Raw genomic sequence first — 27,808 nt, 5'->3', positions numbered from 1 at the left:
TACTTACCTTGGCAGTGACATTCATGTCTCTGGTGACCCTTCCTGTGAAGTCAGTAGATGGACTGGGAGAACATGGGGGGTCATGAGGTCTCTGGAAAGGAGTGTGTGACACTCCCGATATCTCTGCAAAAGGACGAAGGTCCAAGTCTTTAGAGGCCTGATGCTTCCTGTCTTGCTATATGGTTGCGAGACATGGCCGCTATCCAGTGACCTGAGACAAAGACTGGACTCCTTTGGTACTGTGTCTCTCTGGAAAATCATTGGGTACCGCTGGTTTGACTTTGTGTTGTTCATGGAGTCCTGCATTGTGAGGGGACGTCAGCTATGGCACTCCGGCCTTGTGGCGCGTTTCCCCGAGGGTGATCCGGTTTGTAAGATCCTCATAGTTAGGGACCAGAGTGGCTGGACCAGGCCGAGGGGTCACCCACGTAACACCTGGCTATGGCAATTAGAGGGTCATTTCCGGAGGGTGGGACTGGACCGCGTGTCTGCCTGCGGGGTTGCCAACCGGGATCCCGAGTTGTTCTGTTGTGTTATTTTATTTTATTTTCTTTTCTTATTGTGTCTTTTATTTTTCTATTCTTTATTATGTAAAGCACTTTGAGCTACAGTTTGTATGAAAATGTGCTCTAGAAATAAATGTTGTTGTTGTGTAGTGGGTGCAGCAATGCAGTGTGCCAGTGCAGGCTCCCCAACTTGACTTGACTTTTGTAAATTTAGAACGTACAAAGTTTTTTTTTTAACGTTAAAAGCCTGAGACCATTATTAGGCCTGGAAGCCTGCCTTTTGAGTTTAGGATCAGGCTGCCTGGGGTGAAGCCTTCTTTTAGATTCCAGACCAGGCATTTAGTATTTTTTTTGAGGCCTTCACCTTTTTCGCCATACCATGTGCTGCTAATCACAACTCTTAACCTCATGAACTCTCCACTATGTACACCGCCATTTTGATTGTCATCTACATTGCGGTGGCCTTACCTTTGCAATCTGCACACACCAGTTGAGGAGGTACTGAGACCCAATGTTGTCCTTGTTCTCCTTCACGTAGTCCAGCAGGCAGCCATAGGGCATGAGCTGAGTAATCAGTTGGACCGTGGACGTCAGACAGATCCCCAGCAGCCTGCAGACATGCGGATTCTCAACGCTGGCCATCACGTAGGCTTCCTGCGGAAAACACCAGACAAGAACATTGGAGGCGTCGATTTTCAGGAAGTTGAAAGAATGCATTTTTTTTCGGCCTTTACTTTCACCTGTTGATGTCATCAACTGCAAAAATCTTTTCAGGCTTGTCATTGTGTTTAGTGGGCATAGCAGTGCTAAGTGGTCTTCCAAATATATTAAACATATGAAGTCGGTCAACAAAGAGTTTCCTGGACACTAGTAACTGGACATTTGTTTTTTTCTGACAGGTTCAGTTCAGCCCTGACTTCACTATAGAAAACCGTGAAGCGGGCAGGCAGCCAGTTGGCCGAGCTCTCTGGAATGGTGACTTTATTCTCTTTTTCTGCACCTATAGGAGTACCAGTTGAGTATTTAGTAATTAGTGTCACCTACAGTATACTTGTATTTTAACTGAGAATTGTGAACAGCACTCACTGAAGAATACAATGAGCTGGACGGTGGTATTTTAATTCCGTATTACATTAACATTGTATGTGTCTGCCCTATCTCCTGGATATAGAGCCCAAGGAGGCGGGGCCACCCAATTATACAGACGTTGGATTGGCCAACCCCAGCAGAAAAAATGGAGAAGCTTCTGGTCTCACAGCGGCTCCAGCTCTGTGTCTTTTTTCCCCGATGTTTGGATTTCCAGGCTTCTGACCACTGCTATTATTTTTAAAGGTATTCTATCTTTGTTTGAGGATTATTGGTTCTTTTTTCTTCCACTTCTGAATAATACGAGGGACGTTCAAAAAGTTTCCGTAGTTTTATTTTTTTATGTAACTGTTTATTAAGAATTAAAAAAAAAAATACTGTACTGGGCGGTCTCTTGGTCTGGAACCCCTACAGATTTTATTTTTTTTCTACAGCCTTTGGAGTTTTTTTTTGTTTTTTTCTGTCCACCCTGGCCATCGGACCTTACTCTTATTCTATGTTAATTAATGTTGACTTATGTTTATTTTTTATTGTGTCTTCTATTTTTCTATTCATTTTGTAAAGCACTTTGAGCTACATTTTTTTGTATGAATATGTGCTATATAAATAAATGTTGATTGATTGATTGATTGATTGATTGACATCACTTTACTACCTTCCTTTGCGATGCATTTTCCCCAGTCACATGACACGACCAATCACTACTCCTCCCTCCCGCCTTCACCATTTTCAACAAAAATATAAAAGTGAGGAAACTTTTTGAACATCCCTCGTATAAAAGCCTCAGCCCCTACTTCTGAAGGCTATGCAGGCTAAAAGGCCAGCATCTGAGGTTGCCTGGAGTGAGGCCTAGTTCTGGGACCCAGAAGGGTTGGTCTGGCATTTTGTGGCCTGCTCTGCCTTTTTTGTTCTTTGTCTGTAAAGACAACACCAAGTATGGATGTCATTTACGCTCACAGACTTCTCATGTGCACCTCCATCCATGTCCAGGAGCTCCAAGTCTCACGTTAGAAGACTGATCTCCTACAATCAATGCACCATTCACTCCACCTATGCTTTAGTGCTACAAGTGAAGGCAAACCTAAAAACACCCAAATCTTAAACTACCTACTAACATGTAGCGATTGTCATCCAAACACACAAATTCCCTGAAGGTCAAGACCTACAGTTAAATTTCAGCCCATACTCTGTGTGATCTCCATGGGGTTATCCACCAAAATCAAAAAACATGCAGACGAAGGTAATTGGTGAGGCTAAACTGGACTTGAATCTCATTCTGGTGCTGGATCGGCCATAAATGTATTCCATCCATCCATGCAAACTCCACGCAGGGAGGACCCGGGAAGCGAACCCAGGTCTCCTAACTGCGAGGCAGTTACTTACTTACTTACCACTGCGCCACCGTGCCGCCCTAAATGTATTCCAAAACTGTTTAATCATTATTTACCAAATTTAAATTATAAAACACATTTAACATTTGCCATTAATTACTAATTTTCATGATAAGACATGTTGGCATCTTTTTAGTCCACTTACATCTAAAATCTCTTTGTTGGCTTTGGAGGAGGCCGTTTCTCTCAATACTTTAATGGCAACAGGAATCTTGACATCCTCTCCTTCAGGAATCCACAGACCCTGTAATAATAATAAAAAATGAATCCTCATCACATGGGTGCTTCCTCCTCCTCCTCATCAGTCCTCCCTAATAAGAGAGGCGTCCACACTGAAGACTTTCAGAGCCCCACCTCAGACCTCGGGTCTCACCTTGTAGACCGTACCAAATGCTCCCGATCCAAGGACCTTGAGCTTCTTAAATTCCGTTTCCTTGAGGATGCGCAGTAGGGCCTGGTTTGGTGCTTCGCCACTTGGGGTCAACGGCTCCACCAGCTGGAAAGAAACAACCACATTCGCCATTTAGCAGACAACGCAGTGGGTCCCTAAAACTGTCGCACAGACCATCGGGTCTCGTCATCTTTTTATCCCACGTCCTCTGAAGACGTTCACACTACTCCCAGCTGACCTTGTGTTCAGCATAAACAGCTCCTTGTAGAAGTTTTCAAGCCCCAAAGCTATTTTGACATTTTATCATCTCAGATTCCAAACTTGCCATATACTGAAGTAAGATTTTTTTCTTCAAGCTGATGTACCAAATCGCGTACATCATACCAAATCAAAAGAAACAAACGAGAAAACACTTTAAACAATTTGCTAAAAAGAAAAATCCAAATTGTGAGATTTTGAAAGTCTTCCTTCCCACTCACCATAACTGGCTCACCTTCCTATTTGTGTGTGATACGAATTCCGGAAAACATCCATCCATTATCCAACCCGCTATATCCTAACTACAGGGTCACGGGGGTCTGCTGGAGCCAATCCCAGCCAACACTGGGCAAGGCAGGAAACAAACCCCGGGCAGGATGCCAGCCCACCGCAGGGCGCATGCACACACACACACAATTTAGGATTGCCAATGCACCTCACCTGCATGTCTTTGGACTGTGGGAGGAAACCCACCCAGACACGGGGAGAACATTCAAACTCCATGGAGGGAGGAACTGGGAAGTGAACCCTGGTCTCCTAACTGCGAGGCAGCAGCGCTACCCACTGCGCCACTGAAGAAATTACAATGTTGGCGGCCCTTTTAGACTCCGATATAGATGAAACTATTTGTGAAAATATCAAAATATTGAAAGAAATAAATGTTTGAAATACATCAGTCTGTGTGTAATGAATGAATCTAACATACAGTGGTGTGAAAAACTATTTGCCCCCTTCCTGATTTCTTATTCTTTTGCATGTTTGTCACACAAAATGTTTCTGATCATCAAACACATTTAACCATTAGTCAAATATAACACAAGTAAACACAAAATGCAGTTTTAAATGATGGTTTTATTATTTAGGGAGAAAAAAAAATCCAAACCTACATGGCCCTGTGTGAAAAAGTAATTGCCCCCTGAACCTAATAACTGGTTGGCCCACCCTTAGCAGCAATAACTGCAATCAAGCGTTTGCGATAACTTGCAATGAGTCTTTTACAGCACTCTGGAGGAATTTTGGCCCACTCATCTTTGCAGAATTGTTGTAATTCAGCTTTATTTTGGGGTTTTCTAGCATGAAGCGCCTTTTTAAGGTCATGCCATAGCATCTCAATTGGATTCAGGTCAGGACTTTGACTAGGCCACTCCAAAGTCTTCATTTTGTTTTTCTTCAGCCATTCAGAGGTGGATTTGCTGGTGTGTTTTGGGTCATTGTCCTGTTGCAGCACCAAGATCGCTTCAGCTTGAGTTGACGAACTGATGGCCGGACATTCTCCTTCAGGATTTTTTGGTAGACAGTAGAATTCATGGTTCCATCTATCACAGCAAGCCTTCCAGGTCCTGAAGCAGAAAAACAACCCCAGACCATCACACTACCACCACCATATTTTACTGTTGGTATGATGTTCTTTTTCTGAAATGCTGTGTTCCTTTTACGCCAGATGTAACGGGACATTTGCCTTCCAAAAGTTCAACTTTTGTCTCATCAGTCCACAAGGTATTTTCCCAAAAGTCTTGGCAATCATTGAGATGTTTCTTAGCAAAATTGAGACGAGCCTAATGTTCTTTTGCTTAACAGTGGTTTGCGTCTTGGAAATCTGCCATGCAGGCCGTTTTTGCCCAGTCTCTTTCTTATGGTGGAGTCGTGAACACTGACCTTAATTGAGGCAAGTGAGGCCTGCAGTTCTTTAGACGTTGTCCTGGGGTCTTTTGTGACCTCTCGGATGAGTCGTCTCTGCGCTCTTGGGGTCATTTTGGTTGGCGCCACTCCTGGGAAGGTTCACCACTGTTCCATGTTTTTGCCATTTGTGGATAATGGCTCTCACTGTGGTTCACTGGAGTCCCAAAGCTTTAGAAATGGCTTTATAACCTTTACCAGACTGATAGATCTCAATGACTTCTGTTCTCATTTGTTCCTGAATTTCTTTGGATCTTGGCATGATGTCTAGCTTTTGAGGTGCTTTTGGTCTACTTCTCTGTGTCAGGCAGCTCCTATTGAAGTGATTTCTTGACTGAAACAGGTGTGGCAGTAATCAGGAAATTGAACTCAGGTGTGATACACCACAGGTAGGTGATTTTTGAACAAGGGGGCAATTACTTTTTCACACAGGGCCATGTAGGTTTGGATTTTTTCTCCCTAAATAATAAAACCATCATTTAAAAAACTGCATTTTGTGTTTACTTGTGTTATATTTGACTAATGGTTAAATGTGTTTGATGATCAGAAACATTTTGTGTGGCAAACATGCAAAAGAAGAAGAAATCAGGAAGGGGGCAAATAGTTTTTCACACCACTGTACAAGTTTCACTTTTTGAATGGAATTACTGAAATAAATCAACTTTGTCATGATATTCTAATTTTATGACCAGTGGGTTGGATAATGGATGGATGAATTATTATTACAGAGCATTTTCTTGTGAAGAATACACCTTTTTCTAGATGAAGCTCCAATGTTTGCTCTTGTTATAGCTGCTTTGCCCCCTCTAGTGTAAACCTTTGGGTCTATGTGCTTTGGAACTGTTCAGTGCTGGGACTCGGAGCCCATAACAATATTGATTAACCAACCACTTACTGCACCATTCATCTCCCCAATGGAAATAGTAGAGACCCCCTAATGTGAACTGTGCCCCCCAAAACTGTCTCGGCTTACCTCTCTTTCCTGGAGCAGCCTGCGAAGAGTCCGTTTCCTTTTAATATGGCGTCTACGCATCAACACGAACACAATCAGGGCGATGGTGACAAACACTAAGAGGCCGCCGACCACACCAGCGGCAATTGATGACAACTTTGAGCTGTGAAAAAGAAAATGAAAGAAGCCTGAGCAACATAACTTCCACATCAACACCCCCTACCCAGAAATCACCAACGGCCTACTGGCACTGCTGGCAGATACTTATTTTGGTTGGGGAATCATTGCCATCAACCGCCATTGCTGGCACGGTATTCTGATCTCAACACTGGCCTCATCCCTTTATTAGCCAGCACTGTCACAATAATAGAAGGTGGAATTTTACTAGTCAGTGTTGCCATCAAGAAAGAAGCCCCAAAACTCCAAGACTGACATCAAAACTGCCAGACAGAAGGTTGTAGATGGCCAACATGACAAAGACCAGGCCTTTATAGAGGAGTGTTCTGTATTCTGATGAAACTTCTACTATATGGGGTTGACGTGCCTGACATAACTTCTCCATACAGCTCAGTCCTGCACCTCCTCACCTGTCAAGCCCTTTCTCTTCAGATATTTTTTAACTTCATCTATCCACCTCTGCTTCGGCATCTCATGCTTTCTCCTACTCTGGACTTCCAACCTGTGGATTTTGCCCAAAGCTTGGTTGCTTGTCTCAGCTCATCACACGTCCTTACCACCTCAATCTACTTTCCTGTCCTTCTCCTTCAGACCTTCCTTTACTTTGACCATCCATCTTTGCTTCGGCCTCATTCCCATCCCTCTTTTGCCCACATATTCCTTATCATCTGTTCCTACCACCTCAGCCTACTTTCCTTGTACCTTCTTAGATATCTCTCCTACTTGTGTTGTCCCTCTCCTTGTCTCATTTGTATGTATGAATATGTATGGAGAAAGAAGGGCGAGGCTTTTAACCCAAAGACCACCGTCCCAGCTGTGAATTTTGGTGGTGGCAGCGTCATATTGTAAGGGTAAAAGGGACCGAGACACTTCAGAAAATCAAAGGCATTATGAAGAAGGAGGATGATCAAGGAATTCTGCAGCAGCATCTCAAGACATCAGTCAGAAAAGTCAAACTTGGTCGTTGATTTGTCTTCCAGAAGGACAGCGATGCGAAGCAGACCTCCAAAGTGAAAAATGTGGAGTGGCCCTGACCTACTTCCTATAAAAAAAAAACCTATGGGCTAAACTGAAAAAGCACAACTGGACAAGGCAGCCCATAAACCTAACGAGCTGACGCCACCTCTGTCAGGAAAGTCCTGGCACGTATTGTGAGAAGCTTGTGAAAGACGCCCCCCTAAGTGTTTGATTCAAGTTGCATTATTTAAAGGCAGTGCCACCAAATACTAACAGGTAGAAAATTCTTTGTTAGTTGTGGCAATTATACTTCAAAGACACATGATATTCTACATGGTGGACCACAAGGCTCTGTCCTGGGTCCGCTGCTCTTTTCGATTTACATGCTACTGTTAGTTCAGATTATCTTGAGGCATAACGTGAGCCACCGCAGCTCTGCTGACGACACACAACTGTATTTATCAATAGCGCCTGATGACCTCGACTCTCTTTGATTCACCGACACAATGTCTTACTTGTGTTTCTGAATGGATGACTAGTAATTTTCTCAAACTAAATAAGGAGAAAACTGAAGTTTTAGTGATTGGCAATAATGGATATAATGAGGTTATTAGAAATAAACTTGTTGCATTAGGATTAAAAGTCAAGACGGAGGTAAAGAATTTAGGAGTAACTATTGACCCTGATCTGAATTTTAAATCGCATATTAATCAGATCACTAGGACAGAATTTCTTCCAATTAAGAAATATAACAAAAGTTAGAAAGTTAGTTGACGCTTTTGTTTTCAGTCGACTAGATTACTGTAACGCACTCCTCTCGGGACCACCCAAGAAAGACATCAATCGATTGTAATGAGTGCAGAATGGAGCTGCTAGAATCTTAACTCGGAAAAGAAAATCCGAGCACATCACCCCAGTCTGAGCGTCACTACACTGGTTACCTGCGCCATTCTGAATTGACTTGAAAATCCTGCTGATGGTTTACAAAGCCTTCAATAATCTGCTCCATCTTATATCTCAGAATGTCTGTCACCTTACACTCCAAATCGTAACCTCAGATCTTCAAATGAGGGGCTGCTTGGAATTCCAAGAGCTAAACTTAAAAGAAGTGCTGAGGCGGCCTACGTTGATGGATTGAAAGCCAGAAGTCCAAATGACCGTCATCATCAAGTTCTTCCATGTGAGCCCTGAATACCATGAGGACTGATTGTGAGGTCATTGATGTTAGGTAGAATGGCTACAGGGGGCTGGGTGGTCTCGGTACCCCTGCAGATTTATTTTTTTTTCTCCAGCCATCTGAAGTTTTTTTTTGTTTTTTCTGTCCTCCCTGGCCATCGGACCTTACTTTTATTCTATGTTAATTATCCATCCATCCATCCTTTATCCAACCCACTACATCCTAACTACAGGATCATGGGGGTCTGCTGGAGCCAATCCCAGCCAACACAGGGTGCAAGGCAGGAAACAAACCCCGGGCAGGGTGCCAGCCCACCGCAGGGCACACACACACACACACACCAAGCACACACTAGGGACAATTTAGAATCTCCAATGCAGCTAACACCTCTGGAGTACCTGGAGGAAACCCACGCAAACACGGGGAGAACATGCAAACCCCATGCAGGGAGGACCTGGGAAGCGAACCCAATGTTAATTAGTGTTCCCTAATTCTATTTTCTTATTTAGTCTTTTTTTTCTTTCTTCATCATTTGTATGAAAATGTGCAATAGAAGTAAATGTTGTTGTTGTAACAAAAGTGTAAGGAAACCCACTGAACACAGGAGATGGAAAATAAAGGCTGAAATCAATCGGTCTCTTAGCTATTCTTTTGGCATTTATGGAAGTCGATCCCCTAACTGGCTTGACCAAGTGAACGACACGGTGGTGACATGACATGCGTGGAGTCGAGAGACATTGAGTTTGACAGTCTGCGGCCGAGGTGGATGGAAACATTGAGATTTCAAACACTACAGAATTAAAATGGACAGGCGCTCTGTTCAGGCAGGTTTACCTTGGGTGATCACATCCAGAAAGTTCAGGTCCAGTACACCTGTAAGGAGAAATAAATGGAATCAGATCAGAACAGAAAGCGAGGTTTCCACAACCCGGTCAGCAAAGGCATTCTGAGGCTTTATCGGCTTTAGGAGATTCATCTAAACTTCCTTTTGAAAAAGGGGTGTGGTCTAAGCCCTGCCCTTTGCTCCGCCTGTGAAGACTAAATTTGTTATTCCTGCCCCCTTCCCTTTTAATTGTTCATCATGTCATTTTCAAACCTGCTTTATCCAGACCAGGGCCTGGGGGTGGAGCCTATTTCAGGTAACATAGGGTGCAAGGCAGGAACAAATGGCGCCAGTCCTTTACAGAGACCACACACCCCCCCCCACACACACACACACAGGCCAGTTCACCTAACCTGCATGTCTTTGGATGGTGGAAAGAAACCCACACCATCACGGGGAGAACATGCAAACTCCCAGAACACAAATCCTGGTCTTCTACCACTGCGCCACCATGCCACCCTCATTATGGAATGGCCAAGTCCATTTTCAGATTGACTTGGTGGTTTCTTACCCTGACACAATAAACACATACACATAAGACAACCATTGTATAAAAAGATAAAAAGAATTCAAGAGATTCATTAGGTGAGTATTGCCCTAGACAAATAGTACTTTAACGGTCTCCAAGGAGAATGTGCTAATAGCTGAAGTAAAACTTAAAAGAACAAGAAGACTGAAGAGTAATGCTGACAGGTGGGCATGATGGGGCGGCCCAAGTGCAAATTGTGTAAAGTACAAAGCTTGGGCAGTAGTGAGCTAAGGAGAGACCAGGCGAGAGAAAAGCGAGGTCAACAGATCAGGAGGCGTTGAGGACAGGCTGGCGGTGGGAAGGTAAACAGCTGTAGAAAGTTACAGTAGCTGAGGTTAGTGGGAACAGTGGGAAGGGAAGGGAGAGATGGGCGAAGTTCGTAGGCTGGTCAGTCGATCCAATAGGCAAATATTTATTTAAAACTGATAGGCAGGCAGGAAGTTACACAAATCAATGTGAATTGGCAGGTGACATCAGTCCACGGTAGAGCTAGAAAGGTGACGTCTGTACGTGGAAGGGAACGTCTGAGAGGCAGGCAGGCAGACAGAACCGGAAAGACTGACAGGTAGAGCAGAGCTTTGAAAAGGCTAAGAAAAAGACACATTAAGGCCAATTTCAGACGGGTTTATAGGTGAAATTAAAAAGGGGCATGGAATTAGAAGTCTAATCAGAAGACAAGTGATAGGTGCACAAGTGTGATATATACATATATATACATACACACATACATATATATATATACAGTATATACACACACTCACCTAAAGGATTATTAGGACCACCATACTAATCCGGTGTTTGACCTTCAGAACTGCCTTAATTCTACGTGGCATTGATTCAACAAGGTGCTGAAAGCATTCTTTACAAATGTTGGCCCATATTGATAGGATAGCATCTTGCAGTTGATGGAGATTTGTGGGATGCACATCCAGGGCACGAAGCTCCCGTTCCACCACATCCCAAAGATGCTCTATTGGGTTGAGATCTGCTGACTGTGGGGGCCATTTTAGTACAGTGAACTCATTGTCATGTTCAAGAAACCAATTTGAAATGATTCGAGCTTTGTGACATGGTGCATTATCCTGCTGGAAGTAGCCATCAGAGGATGGGTACATGGTGGTCATGAAGGGATGGACATGGTCAGAAACAATGCTCAGGTAGCCCGTGGCATTTATTGGCACTAAGGGGCCTAAAGTGTACCAAGAAAACATCCCCCACACCATTACACCACCACCACCAGCCTGCACAGTGGTAACAAGGCATGATGGATCCATGTTCTCATTCTGTTTACTCTACCATTCGAATGTCTCAACAGAAATCGAGACTCATCAGACCAGGCAACATTTTTCCAGTCTTCAACTGCCCAATTTTGGTGAGCTTGTGCAAATTGTAGCCTCTTTTTCCTATTTGTAGTGGAAATGAGTGGTACCCGGTGGGGTCTTCTGCTGTTGTAGCCCATCCGCCTCAAGGTTGTGCGTGTTGTGGCTTCACAAATGCTTTGCTGCATACCTCGGTTGTAACGAGTGGTTATTTCAGTCAAAGTTGCTCTTCTATCAACTTGAATCAGTCGGCCCATTCATTCTCCTCTGACCTCTAGCATCAACAAGGCATTTTCGCCACAGGACTGCCGCATACTGGATGTTTTTCCCTTTTCACACCATTCTTTGTAAACCCTAGAAATGTTTGTGCGTGAAAATCCCAGTAACTGAGCAGATTGTGAAATACTCAGAGCGGCCCGTCTGGCACCAACAACCATGCCACGCTCCAAATTGCTTAAATCCCCTTTCTTTGCCATTCTGACATTCAGTTTGGAGTTCAGGAGATTGTCTTGACCAGGACCACAGCCCTAAATGCACAACTGCCATGTGATTGGTTGATTAGATAATTGCATTCATGAGAAATTGAACAGGTGTTCTTAATAATCATTTAGGTGAGTGTATATATATATATATATATGAGTAACAAAGGCGCTATATAGGCGCCTGACCCGACACAGATGGACACGGAGGCACGTATAAAAACACAGACTTTATTTTTTCTCTTCTTCTCTTCCCCATGCCACACAGCCCAAACACAATCCCAAAGCACAAACACAATACCACAACCCACTTTTTTTCTTCTTCTATTCCACCACTCCTTCCTCCCAACTCTGGCTCCTCGAGTGGTGGTGGCTGGCCCTTTTTTATAACCCACCCGGAAGTGTTCCCAGTGCTTGATCACCTGGTCCTAATTGCACCTCCGGGTGGGGCTGAAGATTCATCCAGCCAGGCTGCTGAGTCCATGCAGCTCCCCCTAGCGGCCATCCGAGACCCCAACAAGGCTGTAGAGGACTCCATCTCCCATGGAGCCCTGCGGGTGGTTGGGGAATCACCGTCAGCCAGGGAGGATGCCACTGGACTGCCCATGGTGGCTTCCCCGGAACATAAGCAGCAGGGGCGTCACTGCCAGGCATGGAACCCGGCTGTCCTTCACAATATACACACACACACAGAAACAGGGGAGGTCAAAAGCAGGGTTACAGTTCTGAGTATGTGAAACACAGCATTTATTCTTGTATTATTATTTAATTAATTGTTGTATTATTTATTGTGTTATTTGTCTTCTTCTTCTTATTCTTATTATTAAAGTGTGCTTGAGTGTAGCAGTCATAACCTGCATGTTTTTTTCTATTCCAACAACTGTAAACCTACTGGTGCCCACCCCTGTACAAAACAAAATCTCACACAACTCGTGTTGCGTAATCCACATGTCATGTCCATTAGCTTTGCACTAGGAATGGCCAACAAGTTTAAAGAGGATGACCAGGAGAGGAAATGTAAAAATGGGCATAAAGTCAAAACCAAAAACCCCCCTGGCCACTATGGTGACAGCTGACAGCTCTGTCTATCCAACTCATTATAATAACTATTCATGGTGACTCTAAAATCTGTACTAACCCCTACTCTCTCTTCCGTTTCCTTTTCCGGCATCCTTTTGGTGGTGGCGCAGCGTGATGTTCCAACAATGATGGATGGATTAAAAGCCAGAAGTCTGTTTGACCATCAGCATCAAGTGACTCCGTGAGAACCCTAACTACAAAGAGGACTCTTTCATTTATGTGAGGTAGAATGCCCAGAGGGGACTTGGCGGTCCCGTGGCCTGGAACCCCTGCAGATTTTAGTTTTTTTCTCCAGCCGTCTGGAGTTTTTTTTTTTCTGTTTTTTCTGTCCACCCTGGCCATCGGACCTTACTCCTTTTCTATGTTAACTAATGTTGCCTTATTTTAATTTCTTATTTTTCTTTTCTTCAGTATGTAAAGCACTTTGAGCTACTTTTTGTATGAAAATGTGCATTAGAAATAAATGTTGTTGTTGATACTGACCCTTGGGTGCAGTTTGGATGGCACAGCTGGCACTCCTTGTTCTCGTCCGAGTACTTCCAGATGATTGTGTCTTTTTCTCCCGGAACACCAGCAGGACATTTGTGAACACAGTGGGGTCCATCCTTGAAATGAGCGCACTCTGTGCACTGGTCGTGACCCTGAGGAGTGGAACAGTTAAGAGACTCTGAGATCATTTTGTACGTCACCGCTGCTTTAAGTGTTAGTAGCTCTGCAATCTGCACTCAATGACCCCCCCCCCCATCATAACAAAGTGAGAACCTGGTTTGTACATTTATTAAAAAAATCAAAAAGTGAAGTCTCTCATTCATAGAAGCTGTAACCACCATGGGACACCACTGAGCCACAAACTGCAGACACACTGTGGTCCAATATGACTCTGAGACAAAATAAAAGATATTTATTTACCCAAGACACTGTGTAAAGAACAATGAACTAACCACAATACAAAAATGGATTCTTCCTCCTTCTGCCTTGAGTGTTGCCTGCTGCCTCCCCACTCTGACTCCTGCCAATGCCTCTCTTTTAAAGTCGACATAGGAACTGCTTCCTGGCTTCCCGTTTCAGTCCTTTGAAGCACTTCTGGGTCATCCATGAAGCAGGGCAGCCCTTGCATGGCAGTGTCCTCTAGTGGTTTTCATACCACCCTGCAGGTGTTCTAAAGTGACCCAGCCCTGAAGAACACTGCCACCTATTGAATGGGGGGGCAGTGGCACAGCTAGCTTGCTGAAGGCCCCTGTGCAGCCCCCTAAGGTGGCCCCTCCTGTATAGAATAACTGTTAATAATTTATTTGCAACTAGATCCTAGGGGCCGGCTGGGCAGTGGCGTCCGTGACCACGTCACTATCAGATCACACACTGGTGACAATCAAACCAGCTCTCTAAATGGAGTTTGTTATAACTTTTTTAATCGCTTTATTACAGCCACTGTAAGTTAGCAAAAATAAAAAATTATGGGAATGGAATGAGGGAGTTGTGGGTAATACTAGTAGAATATAAAGATATGTAAAACACGGCCCCCGCTTCCTTTTCTAAGTCAACTTTGTGAAGGGAGATGATTCAAATATAATGTAACGTTGCAGATGATACCAAGATAGGTGGATTAGCAGATAATTTGGAATTTGTTATATCATCACAGAAGGACTTGGATAGCATACAGTCTCGGGCAGATTTGTGGACGATGAAATTTAATGTCAGTAAATTTAAAGAATTACACATAGGAAGTAAAAATGTGAGGTTTGAACACACAATGGGCGGCCGGAAAATCGAGAGGCCACCTTATGAGAAGGATTTAGGAGTCATGGTGGACTCTAAGCTATCAACTTCACCGACGGTGTTCAGAAGCCATTAAGAAGGCTAACAGAGTGTCAGGTTATATAGCGCCTTGACGTGTGGAGTACAAGTCACAGGAGGTTCTGCTCAGTCTTTATAACACACTGGTGAGGCCTCATCTGAAGTCCTGTGTGCAGTTTGGGTCTCCAGGCTATGAAAAGGACATAGAAGTGCTAGAGATGGTCCAGAGAAGAGCAACTAGGCTGATTCAGGGCTATCGATGGATGAATTTTGAGGAAAGAGTAACACTAAAATTACCAGAGCCTACGAAAAAACTTGTAGATCCGTCCCACCTTAAATCGCTTCTCACCTCTCCATCAGCGTCTTTTGTCCTTTAAATGTGTCGATAAGCACCAAGCAGCCTGCTATCACATCCCCCACCGGCACACAGTTTTCTCAGCTCAAGTGTGTTGACCTGCGTGTCAGTTGCTTGGAGTTGTAAAGAGTGAGAAGTCAAGCAAAATGACACCTTTTATAAATATTATATCATTATTTGTAACATGCATTTCATGTGTGTTCCGTGTCTACAACAGTCTATGTACAGTAAACACATCATTAAAACAGAAACATTTTTCATGTTTTAGTAATAATTGACAAAATGTAGACAAAAAGTGTATAATGCGTTAAGCCTGATTTCCAAATATAAATATAAGTGCCATGAAAAGTGCACGCGGACACTTTGGATACCGTTGTGCCACCAAAGCAGTCCTAGTACAGTCGTGTCAATGTTGCACCCTAACGCGGGCTTTTTTCTGCAGTTATATTCTTGAATAGAAGCGCACTTGTTCTGTTATATTTGTATCTTTTGTGAAAGTGTTTGATATTTCAAATATATCAATATATCAAAGTCATCCACATGATCTGGATTTGCATAATTAGATCAGGACTACCCTGTATGTGTATATATATATATATACTAGCAGAATACCCGAGCTTCGCAGCAGAGAAGTAGTGTGTTAAAGAAGGTACGAAAAAGAAAAGGAAAAATTTGAAAAACAACGTAACTTGATTGTTAAAGTAATTGTTTTGTCATTGATATGAGTGTTGTTCTCATATCTATCTATATATATATATCTATATCTATCTCTATATATATATATATATATATATATATATATATATATATATATATATATATATATATCTCCGCGCTTGGCAGCAGAGAAGTAGTGTGTTAAAGAAGGAAAGAGAAAGAAAAGGAAACATTTTGAAAATAACGTAACATGATTGTCAAAGTAATTGTTTTGTCACTGTTATGAGTGTCGCTGTGATATATATATATAGCAAAATACCCGCTTAGCGATGTCATGTGTTAAAGAAGTTATGAAAAGAAAAGGAAACATTTTAAAAATAATGTAACATGATTGTCAAAGTAATTGTTTTGTGTATTTGGCGGCAGCGTCACAAAGTTTTTTCTAGCTGCATCAGAAAATGTACCACAACGTCTGACACGCCTCCTTTTACTGTTTTCTCACAGCTTGGATTGCTGCTGTCATATATATACACACATACATACATACATACATATATACACATACATATCTTCATATCTACATATCTATATACATATCTACATATACACATATATATATATACATACCTATCTACATCATATATACACATACATACACACACACAAAATATATATATATGTGTGTATGTATGTATGTGTGTGTGTGTGTGTGTGTGTGTGTGTATGTATATATATATATATATATATATATATAATGTAGATAGGGGTGTGTGTGTGTTTATATATATATACACACATACATACATATATATATACACATACATATACTTGTGTGTATGTTTGTATGTGTCTATATGTGTGTGTATAGCTTTGGTCACTGAGTGCAAGGGAAAAATAATAAAATATAGTCTATAAGTTATTAAACAGTAAAACATTAACGTTTTAAGAAGTACAGGTACATTGAGCACTACTGGAGTGGTTGGGGTAAACTACATTTTAAAGACTGTGTAACACAACAGGTAAGTAACTAACAGCAGCTAAAATGTATATGGATCATCTCTCGGTAGTAGATCCCTTTTGAAAGGCGCTACACGACGGCTGTGGTATAGAAATTACATTTTCTATGTGAGCGCTCAAATTTGTGCCTCTGGTAATGTGCCTTACCGGCATTTAAAGAAAATTAGTTTTGTGTCCTCTGCACTGTTAAGAGAGAAAGGCTTTGGTTTGGGATAAAAGGTGTAAAGAAAGGAAAGTTGCCTTTTCTTTTATATAGTATAGAGAGATGTGTTCGCTGACGTTATGATCGCCTTTTGGGGACAGTCGCGTGGGTCTTGTGTAGACTGGTGAGACGCCCCGCCATTAATCGGCTGTGATGGCACTGTCAGTCCTCCACTGTGTGCGTGTCTTCATAATCCGGTGAGGACCTCATAATCGTATACGTGCAAAAGAAAGTGTGAATCGCCTTAATATTATTTTCCGTGGTGTAGAAAAGGGGTCCGTGTTTGCACTTGTCTGGGCTATAGCGCAGGGGAGGATGAAAAAATTAAAAGTGCTCACTTTGACTTAAGGCAGAAGCGCAGTCAGCGTCTCAAAGGCCGGCACAGCTATGCACGCGCTGGCTGCTCGACTTTTGCTGGGCAGGAGACCCAGTTTTGCAGACACGCTCATGATATCAAAAGTCTCAGCGCTCTTTGGAGGTCATTCATATATTATATATATAGCAAAATACCCGCGCTTCGCAGCGGAGAAGTAGTGTGTTAAAGAAGTAATGAAAAAGAAAAGGAAACATTTTAATAATAACGTAACATGATTGACATTGTCATGAGTGTTGCTGTCATATATATGCCTGCCTAAATAAGTCACCCTCGCTTTGCTCTTACTTTTTTACCGTTCATTTAATCATGGCTAGTGGCGGAAAAATTATAAAATGGAAGGAGGATGGCTTTACCAAAACAATTATTGATGGCGAATCGATTATTCATAAAGCTTGAATTGGTGATCTGTTTTTCTGTGTTAACCTCATATTTTTCATACTTCTTCTCAAACTAAGGTGGTGCGAGGGTAAAATGAATCGGGATGCTGATCAATGTAATCGTGTACCAGGAAATCATGCATTGACAAAAGCTCCCCTTTGCTTGTAATGCAAAGTGTGATTAAATGCATTATTTTTAACGTTATGGAGCACATGCATCAAGCTTCTCAGCTGTGCTTGTGCTAAGAAAAGGAAAGATTTTAAAAATAACGTAACACGATTGTCAATGTGACCTTTTGTAAGTAGTGCCTGGAGGATTCAGTGTGGAGAAACTCTAGAGACAGCGTGTGTATTAACTTGTGGATTTTTCTGTGAGTATTTGGTGGCAGTCTGACGAAGTTGCTTCGAAAGACGGCATTAGCCTGAGCTCAGCTCAGACCGAAATTAGATGAATGGGAGGGAGATGATGACGTGACTCCCCACCGCCTTAACTGTCAATCCCCACAAACACAGTCTCGGAATTTGCATAAGCACACCCCTTCACCTACAATTTTAACTTAGTTACAAAGTGATCAAAACTCTCGCTTATATCCTCGTCCTCTCATTAAACTTGTATCCCGCATTACCTGTGGGCATGTGAAACGCCAGCGTAGCCTGTCTATGAACTTAATTTAAAGTTTAGGTTTACACCTTGCTTTCTTCCGAGGTAGCAGCACTCATGAATATGGTAGTATATGTCACTCGCCGCTTCTTATTGTTTCGCTGCCTTCTCAATTATATAATGCATGTTTTCTTAAGCGCTTTTGGAGGTCTTCCTGGTTTTCTACGCACTGCGTTGACAGTCAGTTCACGTGATTACGTGGGAGGCGTGATGATGTCACACGAAACTCCGCCCCCCCACGTCATTCCAGCTCAACTCCATTACAGTTAATGGAGAAAAATACCTTCCAGTTATGACCATTAGGCGTAGAATTTCGAAATGAAACCTGCCCAACTTTTGTAAGTAAGCTGTAAGGAATGAGCCTGCCAAATTTCAGCCTTCTACCTACACGGGAAGTTGGAGAATTAGTGATGAGTCAGTGAGTGAGTGAGGGCTTTGCCTTTTATTAGTATATATATATATATGTATATATATATTACTAGCAAAATACCCACGCTTCAGCGCAAAGTACTGCCTTAAAATTTTTATTAAGAAGAAAATTAAACCTTTTAAACTGAGGGAAAATATGCCAATAATTATCTGTTAAGGATCTCTTTGTATACCACATTGTGAGTTCGGCCCTCCGGTTGTAATATGACCAAGCTGTGCGCTGAGCTTACTCTGAGCATGTAACGTACAGTCGGCCATGTGAACAGTAATCTTGTCTCAAATCTCACAGCTTGGATTGCTGCTGTCATAATCGGTTTGAGTTTCATGGTTTGTTTCAATGACGACAGTATTTGTAGGACTTGTGTTGAAGTGACATTCGGCATCTGTCAAGCGTTGTAAGCACACAACCAGTTTCATCGATAAAATCACATCCAGCTTTTGAGAGTTTAAACATTCATAAACATCAAAGTGTCCACTACTGAAATCGTCACCTGTCAATCTAAGATGTTTAGAGGCATTGGCGGTTGTTGAAAGGTGTAAAATATTTGGCCATTTCAGTACACTTGAAAGCGACAACCGAACAATTCAGCGGCAGCCATCAACTCACATGCAGATCCACAGGTGAAGGGCTTAAGCATTTCACTCTTCTAGTGCTCCTGTGTAGTCTAATTATCTCCTGTACCGTCATCAGTCCACACCTTGAACCTGTCCCAGTCATTCAATACATAAGACACAATGGATATCAAGAGTGAGCCTGATATGGCCGTGCAATACGTAACACAGAGAATGGAAAAGGCAGGTGCCATCTCTGGGCATGGAAACCACTCGGTAAGTGAGAGTGCTTTGATCGATGGTGATCACCTCGATAGACATGTTAATGGGGGTACGGTGGGAATGATAAAGGAAATGGGGACCTGAACAATGTAAAGTAAGTCTAAAATACCTACACAATAACTATAATCGTAATAAATGAACAATAAAACAGTGGAGAAGCTGTGGATTAAATAAAAAGGCTGTAGTTATCAGCAGGGAGGCGTGAATCCGTGGCAAAGAAAGGAAGGGAATGTAGAGACCGGAGCGACGGACGGCCTTATATAAGCAGGCAGCCATCAACCTGGGAGGTGCTGGGATGGGGGACGGTGACCGAGCTGCAGGCTATGGACGTATATATGTACGTAAGTAGGATTCAGTTAGCGTTGGGAACCCGCGTACCAAAGTAAGCCCTCCTCCAGTCCTCCTGGGCGTCCCGGCTGGGTACCACCCCCAGCCGTCCACCACAATATATATATATATATATATATATACAGTGGGATGCAAAAATTTGGGCAACCTTGTTAATAGTCATTATTTTCCTGTATAAATCGTTGGTTGTTACGATAAAAATGTCAGTTAAATATATTATATAGGAGACACACACAGTGATATTTGAGAAGTGAAATGAAGTTTATTGGATTTACAGAAAGTGTGCAATAATTGTTCAAACAAAATCAGGCAGGTGCATACATTTGGGCACCGTTGTCATTTTATTGATTCCCAAACTAATTATTGGAACTCCAATTGGCTTGGTAAGCTCAGTGACCCCTGACCTACATACACAGGTGAATCCGAGTATTTAAGGGGGTCCATTGTAAGTTTCCCTCCTCCTTTAATTTTCTCTGAAGAGTAGCAACATGGGGTCACAAAACAACTCTCAAATGACCTGAAGACAAAGATTGTTCACCATCATGGTTTAGGGAAGGATACAGAAAGCTGTCCCAGAGATTGAAGCTGTCTGTTTCCACAGTTAGGAACATATTGAGGAAATGGAAGACCACAGGCTCAGTTCAAGTTAAGGCTCAAGTGGCAGACCAAGAAAGATTTCGGATAGACAGAAGCGAATGGTGAGAACAGTCAGAGTCAACCCACAGACCAGCACCAAAGACCTACAACATCATCTTGCAGCAGATGGAGTCACTGGGCATCGTTCAACCATTCGGCGCACTTTACACAAGGAGATGCTGTATGCGAGAGTGATGAAGAGGAAGCACAAACAGAGCCGCTTGAGGTCTGCTCAAGCACATTTGGACAAGCCAGCTTCATTTTGGAATAAGGTGCTGTGGACTGATGAAACTAAAATGGAGTTATTTGGGCATAACAAGGGCGTTATGCATGGAGGAAAAAGAACACAGCATTCCAAGAAAAACACCTGCTACCTCCAGTCAAATATGGTGGTGGTTCCATCATGCTGTGGGCTGTGTGGCCAGTGCAGGGACTGGGAATCTTGTCAAAGTTGAGGGACGCATGGATTCCACTCAGTATCAGCAGATTCTGGAGACCAATGTCCAGGAATCAATGACAAAGCTGAAGCTGCGCCGGGCTGGATCTTTCAACAAGACAACGACCAAACACTGCTCAAAATCCACTAAGGCATTCATGCAGAGGAACAAGTACAACGTTCTGGAATGGCCATCTCAGTCCCCAGACCTGAATAGAATTGAAAATCTGTGGTGTGAGTTAAAGAGAGCTGTCCATGCTCGGAAGCCATCAAACCTGAATGAACTAGAGATGTTTTGTAAAGAGGAATGGTCCAAAATACCTTCAACCACAATCCAGACTCTCATTGGAACCTACAGGAAGCGTTTAGAGGCTGGAATTTCTGCAAAAGGCGGATCTACTAAATATTGATTTCATTTCTTTTTGTGGTGCCCAAATTTATGCACCTGCCTGATTTTGTTTGAACAATTATTGCACACTTTCTGTAAATCCAATAAACTTCATTTCACTTCTCAAATATCACTGTGTGTGTCTCCTATATGATATATTTAACTGACATTTTTTATTGTAACAACCAACGATTTATACAGGAAAATAATGACTATTAACAAGGTTGCCCAAACCTTTGCATCCCACTGTATATATATATATATATATATATATATATATATATATATAATATACACAACGTCTGTTTGTATGTCACAAGAGAACTACTTAACGGATTTAGATCAGGTTTTTTCTATAATTTGCTATAACATTCCGGTTGATTTTGCGACATCTCACATCAAGCTACGTATCATAGTTCACTTGTGGTAGCGATTTATTTGCGCGAATCCAAGACAGAGGCCATAAGTCAAGGGGAGGTGGAAGTGGAACCTCAGGAGTGGGGAGCCGGGCAGGGCCTTCCTCATTCACGTGCCAGCCTCTGTTTGAGTCGCTCTACCTGTCGCCACGTGTTGGAGCGTACCTTACCTCCGCTTAGCTAGCGATACCTGTTTGTTCAGCAGACTTTATCATCTAGAGATTGTTAAGGAGTAACGTTTGACGTTTTTGAGAGAGACAGAGAGGTTCAGAGCTACAGTACGTGTGTTTTAAGGGGGGCTGCTGATTGCTAGAGATATCACAGCCACGTGCTTTTCTCCCTACATGGGGGACGCTCGCCCGTCAGAGCTGAACACGATCAGATACAGTGGCAACGTTTGACGTTCCGCTTGGCCAGAATTACATTTTCAAAATGTCTTTTTAAATTGATTTTTCAAGTTTGTCCCGTGACATTACTACGTGAGCGGAGTCACGGGGGACAGCTAGTCAGTCCATAAAATTTGTACCCTCAGGTTCTCAGAGTCCTGTAAACGCCATCACATCCCCTTTACTCAAGAGTGGCTTCTGTGTGACTGATGGAGTGCTGCTGACATGTTCCCCCATCTCAGTAGAGGACTTCTGAAACTCAGGGTTCTTGATCACCTCCCTTGTCCACTAACTCAGTTTGGTCAGATGGTCACTTCTAAGAAGAGCATTCTAGACGAGAACACGCCATTTAGCCCAAATAAAGGAGGCTGAGTGGCCTGTTCTTGTCTGGTCCTGGTGGTTCCAAAGTTCTTCCATTTCACAATCAATCCTTGAGGCCACTGAGCTCCTGGGGGAACATTCAAAGCTTTAGATCCCCATGTCCCGATCTACACCTCAACACAATTCGATCATAGGTGGTCTACAAAGAGTTTCTTGGACTTCGTGGCTTGCTTTTTGTCCTGACAAGCAGTGTGAGTTGTTGGGACCGTCTATACACACAGGTGGGCCTTTCTAATTGATGTCCATTCAATTTGGTTAGTCTTACAGTTGGCTGGCGGGGCTCTGTTAGAGTTGGTGGGCGGGGCTCTGTGAGTTGGCGGGCAGGGCTCTGTGAGTTGGAGGGCGGGGCTCTCTGAAGCGTATCCCATGGTATCTCATGGTCTTACAGTTGGCTGGCAGGGCTCTGTTAGAGTTGGTGGGCAGGGCTCTGTCGTACATATCCCATGGTCTTACAGTTGGTGGGCGGGGCTCTGTGAGAGTTGGTGGGCGGGGCTCTGTGAGTTGGTGGGTGTGGCCCTGTCGTACATATCCCATGGTCTTACAGTTGGTGGGCGGGGCTCTGTTAGAGTTGGCGCACGGGGCTCTCTGAAGCGTATCCCATGGTATTCCATGGTCTTACAGTTGGCTAGTGGGACTCTGTTAGAGTTGGTGGGCGGGGCTCTGTGAGTTGGCGGGCAGGGCTCTGTGAGTTGGAGGGTGGGGCTCTCTCAAGTGTATCCCATGGTATTACAGTTGGCTGGCGGGGCTCTGTGAGAGTTGGTGGGCGGGGCTCTGTGAGTTGTTGGGACCGTCTATACACACAGGTGGGCCTTTCTAATTGATGTCCATTCAATTTGGTTTGTTATTGGTGGATTCCAGTCAGGTTCTAGAAACATCTCAAGGAGAATCAGGGCAAACAGGACCAACTGAGCACAACGTGGAGTGGCAATAGCAAAAGGTCTGAGTACTACAATGAAGAAGAGATCTCAGTTTTGGAATGTGGATACATTTGTAAACCTTTCTGGTCCCATGTTGTCACTTTGTCATTATGAGTTACTGAGTGGAGCATGATGGGCCAAAAATGGCCAATGTATCCATGTAAAAAATTCAATCTACAACTCAATAAAGTGCGCAGAAAGTGAAGGGCTCTGAAGACTTTCTGATCCTGTGCATTTCTTTTTATACTTTGCTTAAAACCAAATAATTTATTGGTATGGTAAAAATTAAAAGGGACAACCTAAAATTCTCTCTGACCCACTTAATCCAACATGGGAGGCTGAAGCCTATCCGCAACATCTCTGGGGCAAGCCAGCAAACAGCCCAGGATGGGGCACTAGGACCACTCAGGCCCACACACAGCGCCAATATGGAGTCACTAATGGAGCTCACATGGATATCCTGGGGGGCATGCGGGAGATAAAATGGAGAACCACACAGAAACAGGGAGAACATTCAACAGCACCTGGACGACGAGCAGGATCAGGAGTAGAACCAGGGAAGTTGGGTCTCACTCATAAAATAATCTGAGCCCAGGATCTGAGAATCGTAGGAAGTCAGCAGTGGGATGTGAACCTCCAAGTTGGTGGTGGTCAGCCTGGCTATTTCACCATTAAGCCACAGAAGCCCACCATTTGTAAAAAGTGATTGCGAAAGAAACTCCATTGCTTTTGACTGAAGAGACACCTTAATGGGCTCAGGGTGGGTTATGGGGTGCTGGGGAGGTCACACTTACTGGTCCAGAGCAGGTCATGGAGGAGTTCTGTGGCTTGCACTCCGGGTGACACGCCAGGCACTGATTGTCTTCAATGTACTCCCTGGGGTTCCTGTCATAAAAAAAAACAAACAAAAAAAAAAACAAGTCAGATGATGTCACTTCCGGGACAGGCGTCAGCTTCTTTCGGCAGTTCACTCTGGCGGCACCCAGTGACCCCGAAAGGGTTGCCCTTCGAACCTACAGGTCCCATGATAGCCTGCAGGTGTCCAAACTGGGAGCTGACCAGAGAAGCACTGCCATGTCCTGTGTTAGGGGGTAAACTGATGTGGTCAAAAGTTTGGAGAATGACCCAAGTGTTGGTTTTCACAAAGTGTGCTGCTTCAGTGTTTTTAGATCTTTGCGTCAGATGTTCCTCTGGTGTACTGAAGTAGAATTACAAGCAGTTCAGAAGCTTTTATTGACAACTAGCCAACCGTAGCACACGCCAAATTATCAAAACAGCAACGGGCTCACAGCTGCATGTGAGGATGTGTTTGGTGACGTGTTGGGGGCAGGGACATGAGCAAGCAGTGCGCATGCCTCGAGAGCGAGGGTGGACGCGGGAAGGGGGTGAGAGTTGGCGGGCGGGGCTCTGTCGTGCGTATCCCATGGTATCTCATGGTCTTACAGTTGGCTGGCAGGGCTCTGTTAGAGTTGGTGGGCAGGGCTCTGTGAGTTGGCGGGCGTGGCCCTGTTGTACATATCCCATGGTCTTACAGTTGTTGGGCGGGGCTCTGTGAGTTGGAGGGTGGGGCTCTCTGAAGCGTATCCCATGGTATCTCATGCTCTTACAGTTGGCTGGCAGGGCTCTGTTAGAGTTGGTGGGCGGGGCTCTGTGAGTCTCTGTCGTACATATTCCATGGTCTTACAGTTGGTGGGCGGGGCTCTGTTAGAGTTGGCGGGCGGGGCTCTCTCAAGTGTATCCCATAGTATCCCATGGTCTTACAGTTGGTGGGCGGGGCTCTGTTAGAGTTGGCGGGGGGGCTCTGTGGCCTCTGTCGTATCCCATATCCATGGTCATGGTCTTACAGTTGGCAGGCAGGGCTCTGTGAGTTGGAGGGTGGGGCGTGTATCCCATGGTATCGTGGCCCTGTCGTACATATCCCATGGTCTTACAGTTGGTGGGCGGGGCTCTGTTAGAGTTGGCGGGCGGGGCTCTGTGAGTTGGAGGGCAGGGCTCTGTTAGAGTTGGCCGGCAGGGCTCTCTGTCTTGTGTGCGTCTTGAGTGCCCCTACTGAATTAGATATAGAGATTCCATTAAGTTTACTCAAAGAGTTCATATTTGCAGTGTTGGCCCTTCTTTCTTTTTCAAGACCACTGCAATTCCCCCTGGCATGTTGGCTGTCAATCAACTTCTGGGCCCAACCCTGACTGATGGCAGCAGCCCATTCTTGCAGAATCAATGCTTGGAGTTTGTCAGAACTGGTGGGTTTTTGTCTGAGGGTTGACCACAAGTTCTCAATGGGGAGTTTCCTGGCCATGGACCCAAAATGTCAATGTTTTGTTCCCTCAGCTGGCTTAGTTCTCACTTCTGTCTTTTTCCTCAGTCCAAGTTTTATAGGGAGAGGATGCAAAAGTCTCTTTGTTGGGTCGACAGGTGGTTTATGTGCCACACTTTTCTGCCCCGGGGCGGCCCTTTGTATGTAATGTAATGAGCCTCTTTAGCGTGGCTGTCCCATTCGCAAACGAAACAACAGGACTGGGGATGCGCGGGCGGCATTCACTAGGGATTACTGTAGCCAAGAGGATTGACTGGGAGACAAAAGGTCAGGCAGAAACGTAGTGGCGGCGCAGGCTGAGGTCCATAGCGGGTACAGCAACGTAACTGGAAAATAAAATAGAAGGAGAAACCAGAAGCAGAAAAGAAAAAATCGACAAAAACCCAAACCCAATGTGAGACCAAACGCTGGGCTTACTTGTAAAGAAGCAAACTGTGCTGGAGCTTTTTTTTAGGGATAATGAAACATGGCACAGACCCGCACTTACATCAACAGAGCACTGATCGCAGTCACATGACGTGTCTTAATGCGCCTATCCAAACAAAAGGTGGATGAATGGGGAAGATGGGGGAAATTGTCTTTTCTCATGACCTTGGGGGGGGTTCAGAGCACAGGATCAGCGATTGTGTGGCACTCCGGAACAATTTTTAAGGTTAAGGGTCCTGCTCAAGGGTCCAACAGAGTAGGATCCCTTCTGGCAGTAACGGGATTTGAACCGGCAACCTTCCAGATACCAGACACAGATCCTTAGCCACAGAGCCAAATAAAGATTTATAACAACGCAGGGCCACTGCTAGTAGATGAGTTTCCAGTTGTAATTCTTTGCTTTACTTTATTTCTTTTACTTTATTCTACACTAGTAAAGGTACGTGGCAGTAAAATTCAAAGGTGATTTTTGTGATCCACATGCTTCCATTAGACACACCCAAAAGCATTTAGGACGGACAATCATTTTTCGTGCGTCACGTTTCTGCCAGCACTTCTCCCCTGGCTGGGGTTTAAAGTTGTGTATTTTGTATCATTTATTTGTATTAATATTTCTTTTGTTTATTACGTATCGTATTCTTTATGTCTACTTGATTACGTCCCATGTGTTTTGTAGGTGGTTCCCCAAGGGGCGGGGCCATCTGCCAATCACTGCTAGGCACTGCCCACTCCAGCCTTCCTCGGTTTCTGGCGGCTCATTTCGAATGCGTTAGGGCGAGGGTGTCCAACTCCGGTCCTGGTGGGCCACAGTGGCTGCATGTTTTCATCCATCCATTCATCCATAATCTAACCTGCTATATCCTAACTACAGGGTCACGGGGGTCTGCCGGAGCCAATCCCAACCAACAGAGGGCGCAAGGCAGGAAACAAACCCCGGGCAGGGCACACACACACACACACACACACACACACACACACACACTAGGGACAATTTAGGATCGGCAATGCACCTAGCCGGCATGTCTTTGGACTGTGGGAGGAAACCCACGCAGACATGGGGAGAACATGCAAATTCCACGGATGGAGGACCCAGGAAGCGAACCCGGGTCTCCTAACTGCGAGGCAGCAGCGCTACCACTGTGCCACCCCACATTATATTATCCATTCATCCATTATCCAACCCGCTATATACTAACTACAGGGTCACGGGGGTCTGCCAGGCCAACACTGGGTGCAAGGCAGGGAACAAATCCTGGGAAGGGCGCCAGCCCACCACAGAACACACACACACACGCACACACAATGCACCTAACCTGCATGTCTTTGGACCCACGTAGACATGGGGAGAACATGCAAACTCCACGCAGGGAGGACCCGGGAAGCAAACCCGTGTCTTCTAACTGCGAGGCAGCAGCGCTACCCACTGCGCCACCATGCCACCCACAGATTTTCATTCTAACCCTTTTCCTAATCAGCGAGCAGTTTTCACTGCTAATGAACTCCTCTTCCCTTCATTTTAACAGCCCTGTTTTTAAAGATTCAGGCCACTGAATTGACTCATTACTTCATTAAACAGTAGCTAACCAGAAATGAGAC

The 27,808-nt window shown here is 44.1% G+C and overlaps 1 protein-coding gene across 1 annotated transcript in view; it reads right to left on the bottom strand.

The window, feature by feature from the left end:
- Positions 1-671: 671 nt before the first annotated feature.
- LOC120529821 (epidermal growth factor receptor-like) overlaps positions 672-27,808 on the bottom strand; it is a 238,812-nt gene continuing 211,675 nt past the window's right edge. The window contains exons 14-20 of the mRNA XM_039754000.1: positions 24,267-24,357; positions 13,346-13,503; positions 9,407-9,445; positions 6,283-6,424; positions 3,357-3,479; positions 3,129-3,227; positions 672-1,160 (exon numbers count right to left, since the gene is read on the bottom strand). Coding sequence (XP_039609934.1) covers positions 951-1,160; positions 3,129-3,227; positions 3,357-3,479; positions 6,283-6,424; positions 9,407-9,445; positions 13,346-13,503; positions 24,267-24,357 — 862 coding nt within the window. The 3' untranslated portion in view covers positions 672-950. The remainder of the gene's footprint in view (positions 1,161-3,128; positions 3,228-3,356; positions 3,480-6,282; positions 6,425-9,406; positions 9,446-13,345; positions 13,504-24,266; positions 24,358-27,808) is intronic.

Source organism: Polypterus senegalus, chromosome 5 (genome assembly GCF_016835505.1).
Source record: "Polypterus senegalus isolate Bchr_013 chromosome 5, ASM1683550v1, whole genome shotgun sequence".
NCBI classification, from domain to species: domain Eukaryota; kingdom Metazoa; phylum Chordata; class Cladistia; order Polypteriformes; family Polypteridae; genus Polypterus; species Polypterus senegalus.
Note: the sequence above shows the minus strand (reverse complement) of the source record. Positions and strands in the feature narration are given on the sequence as shown.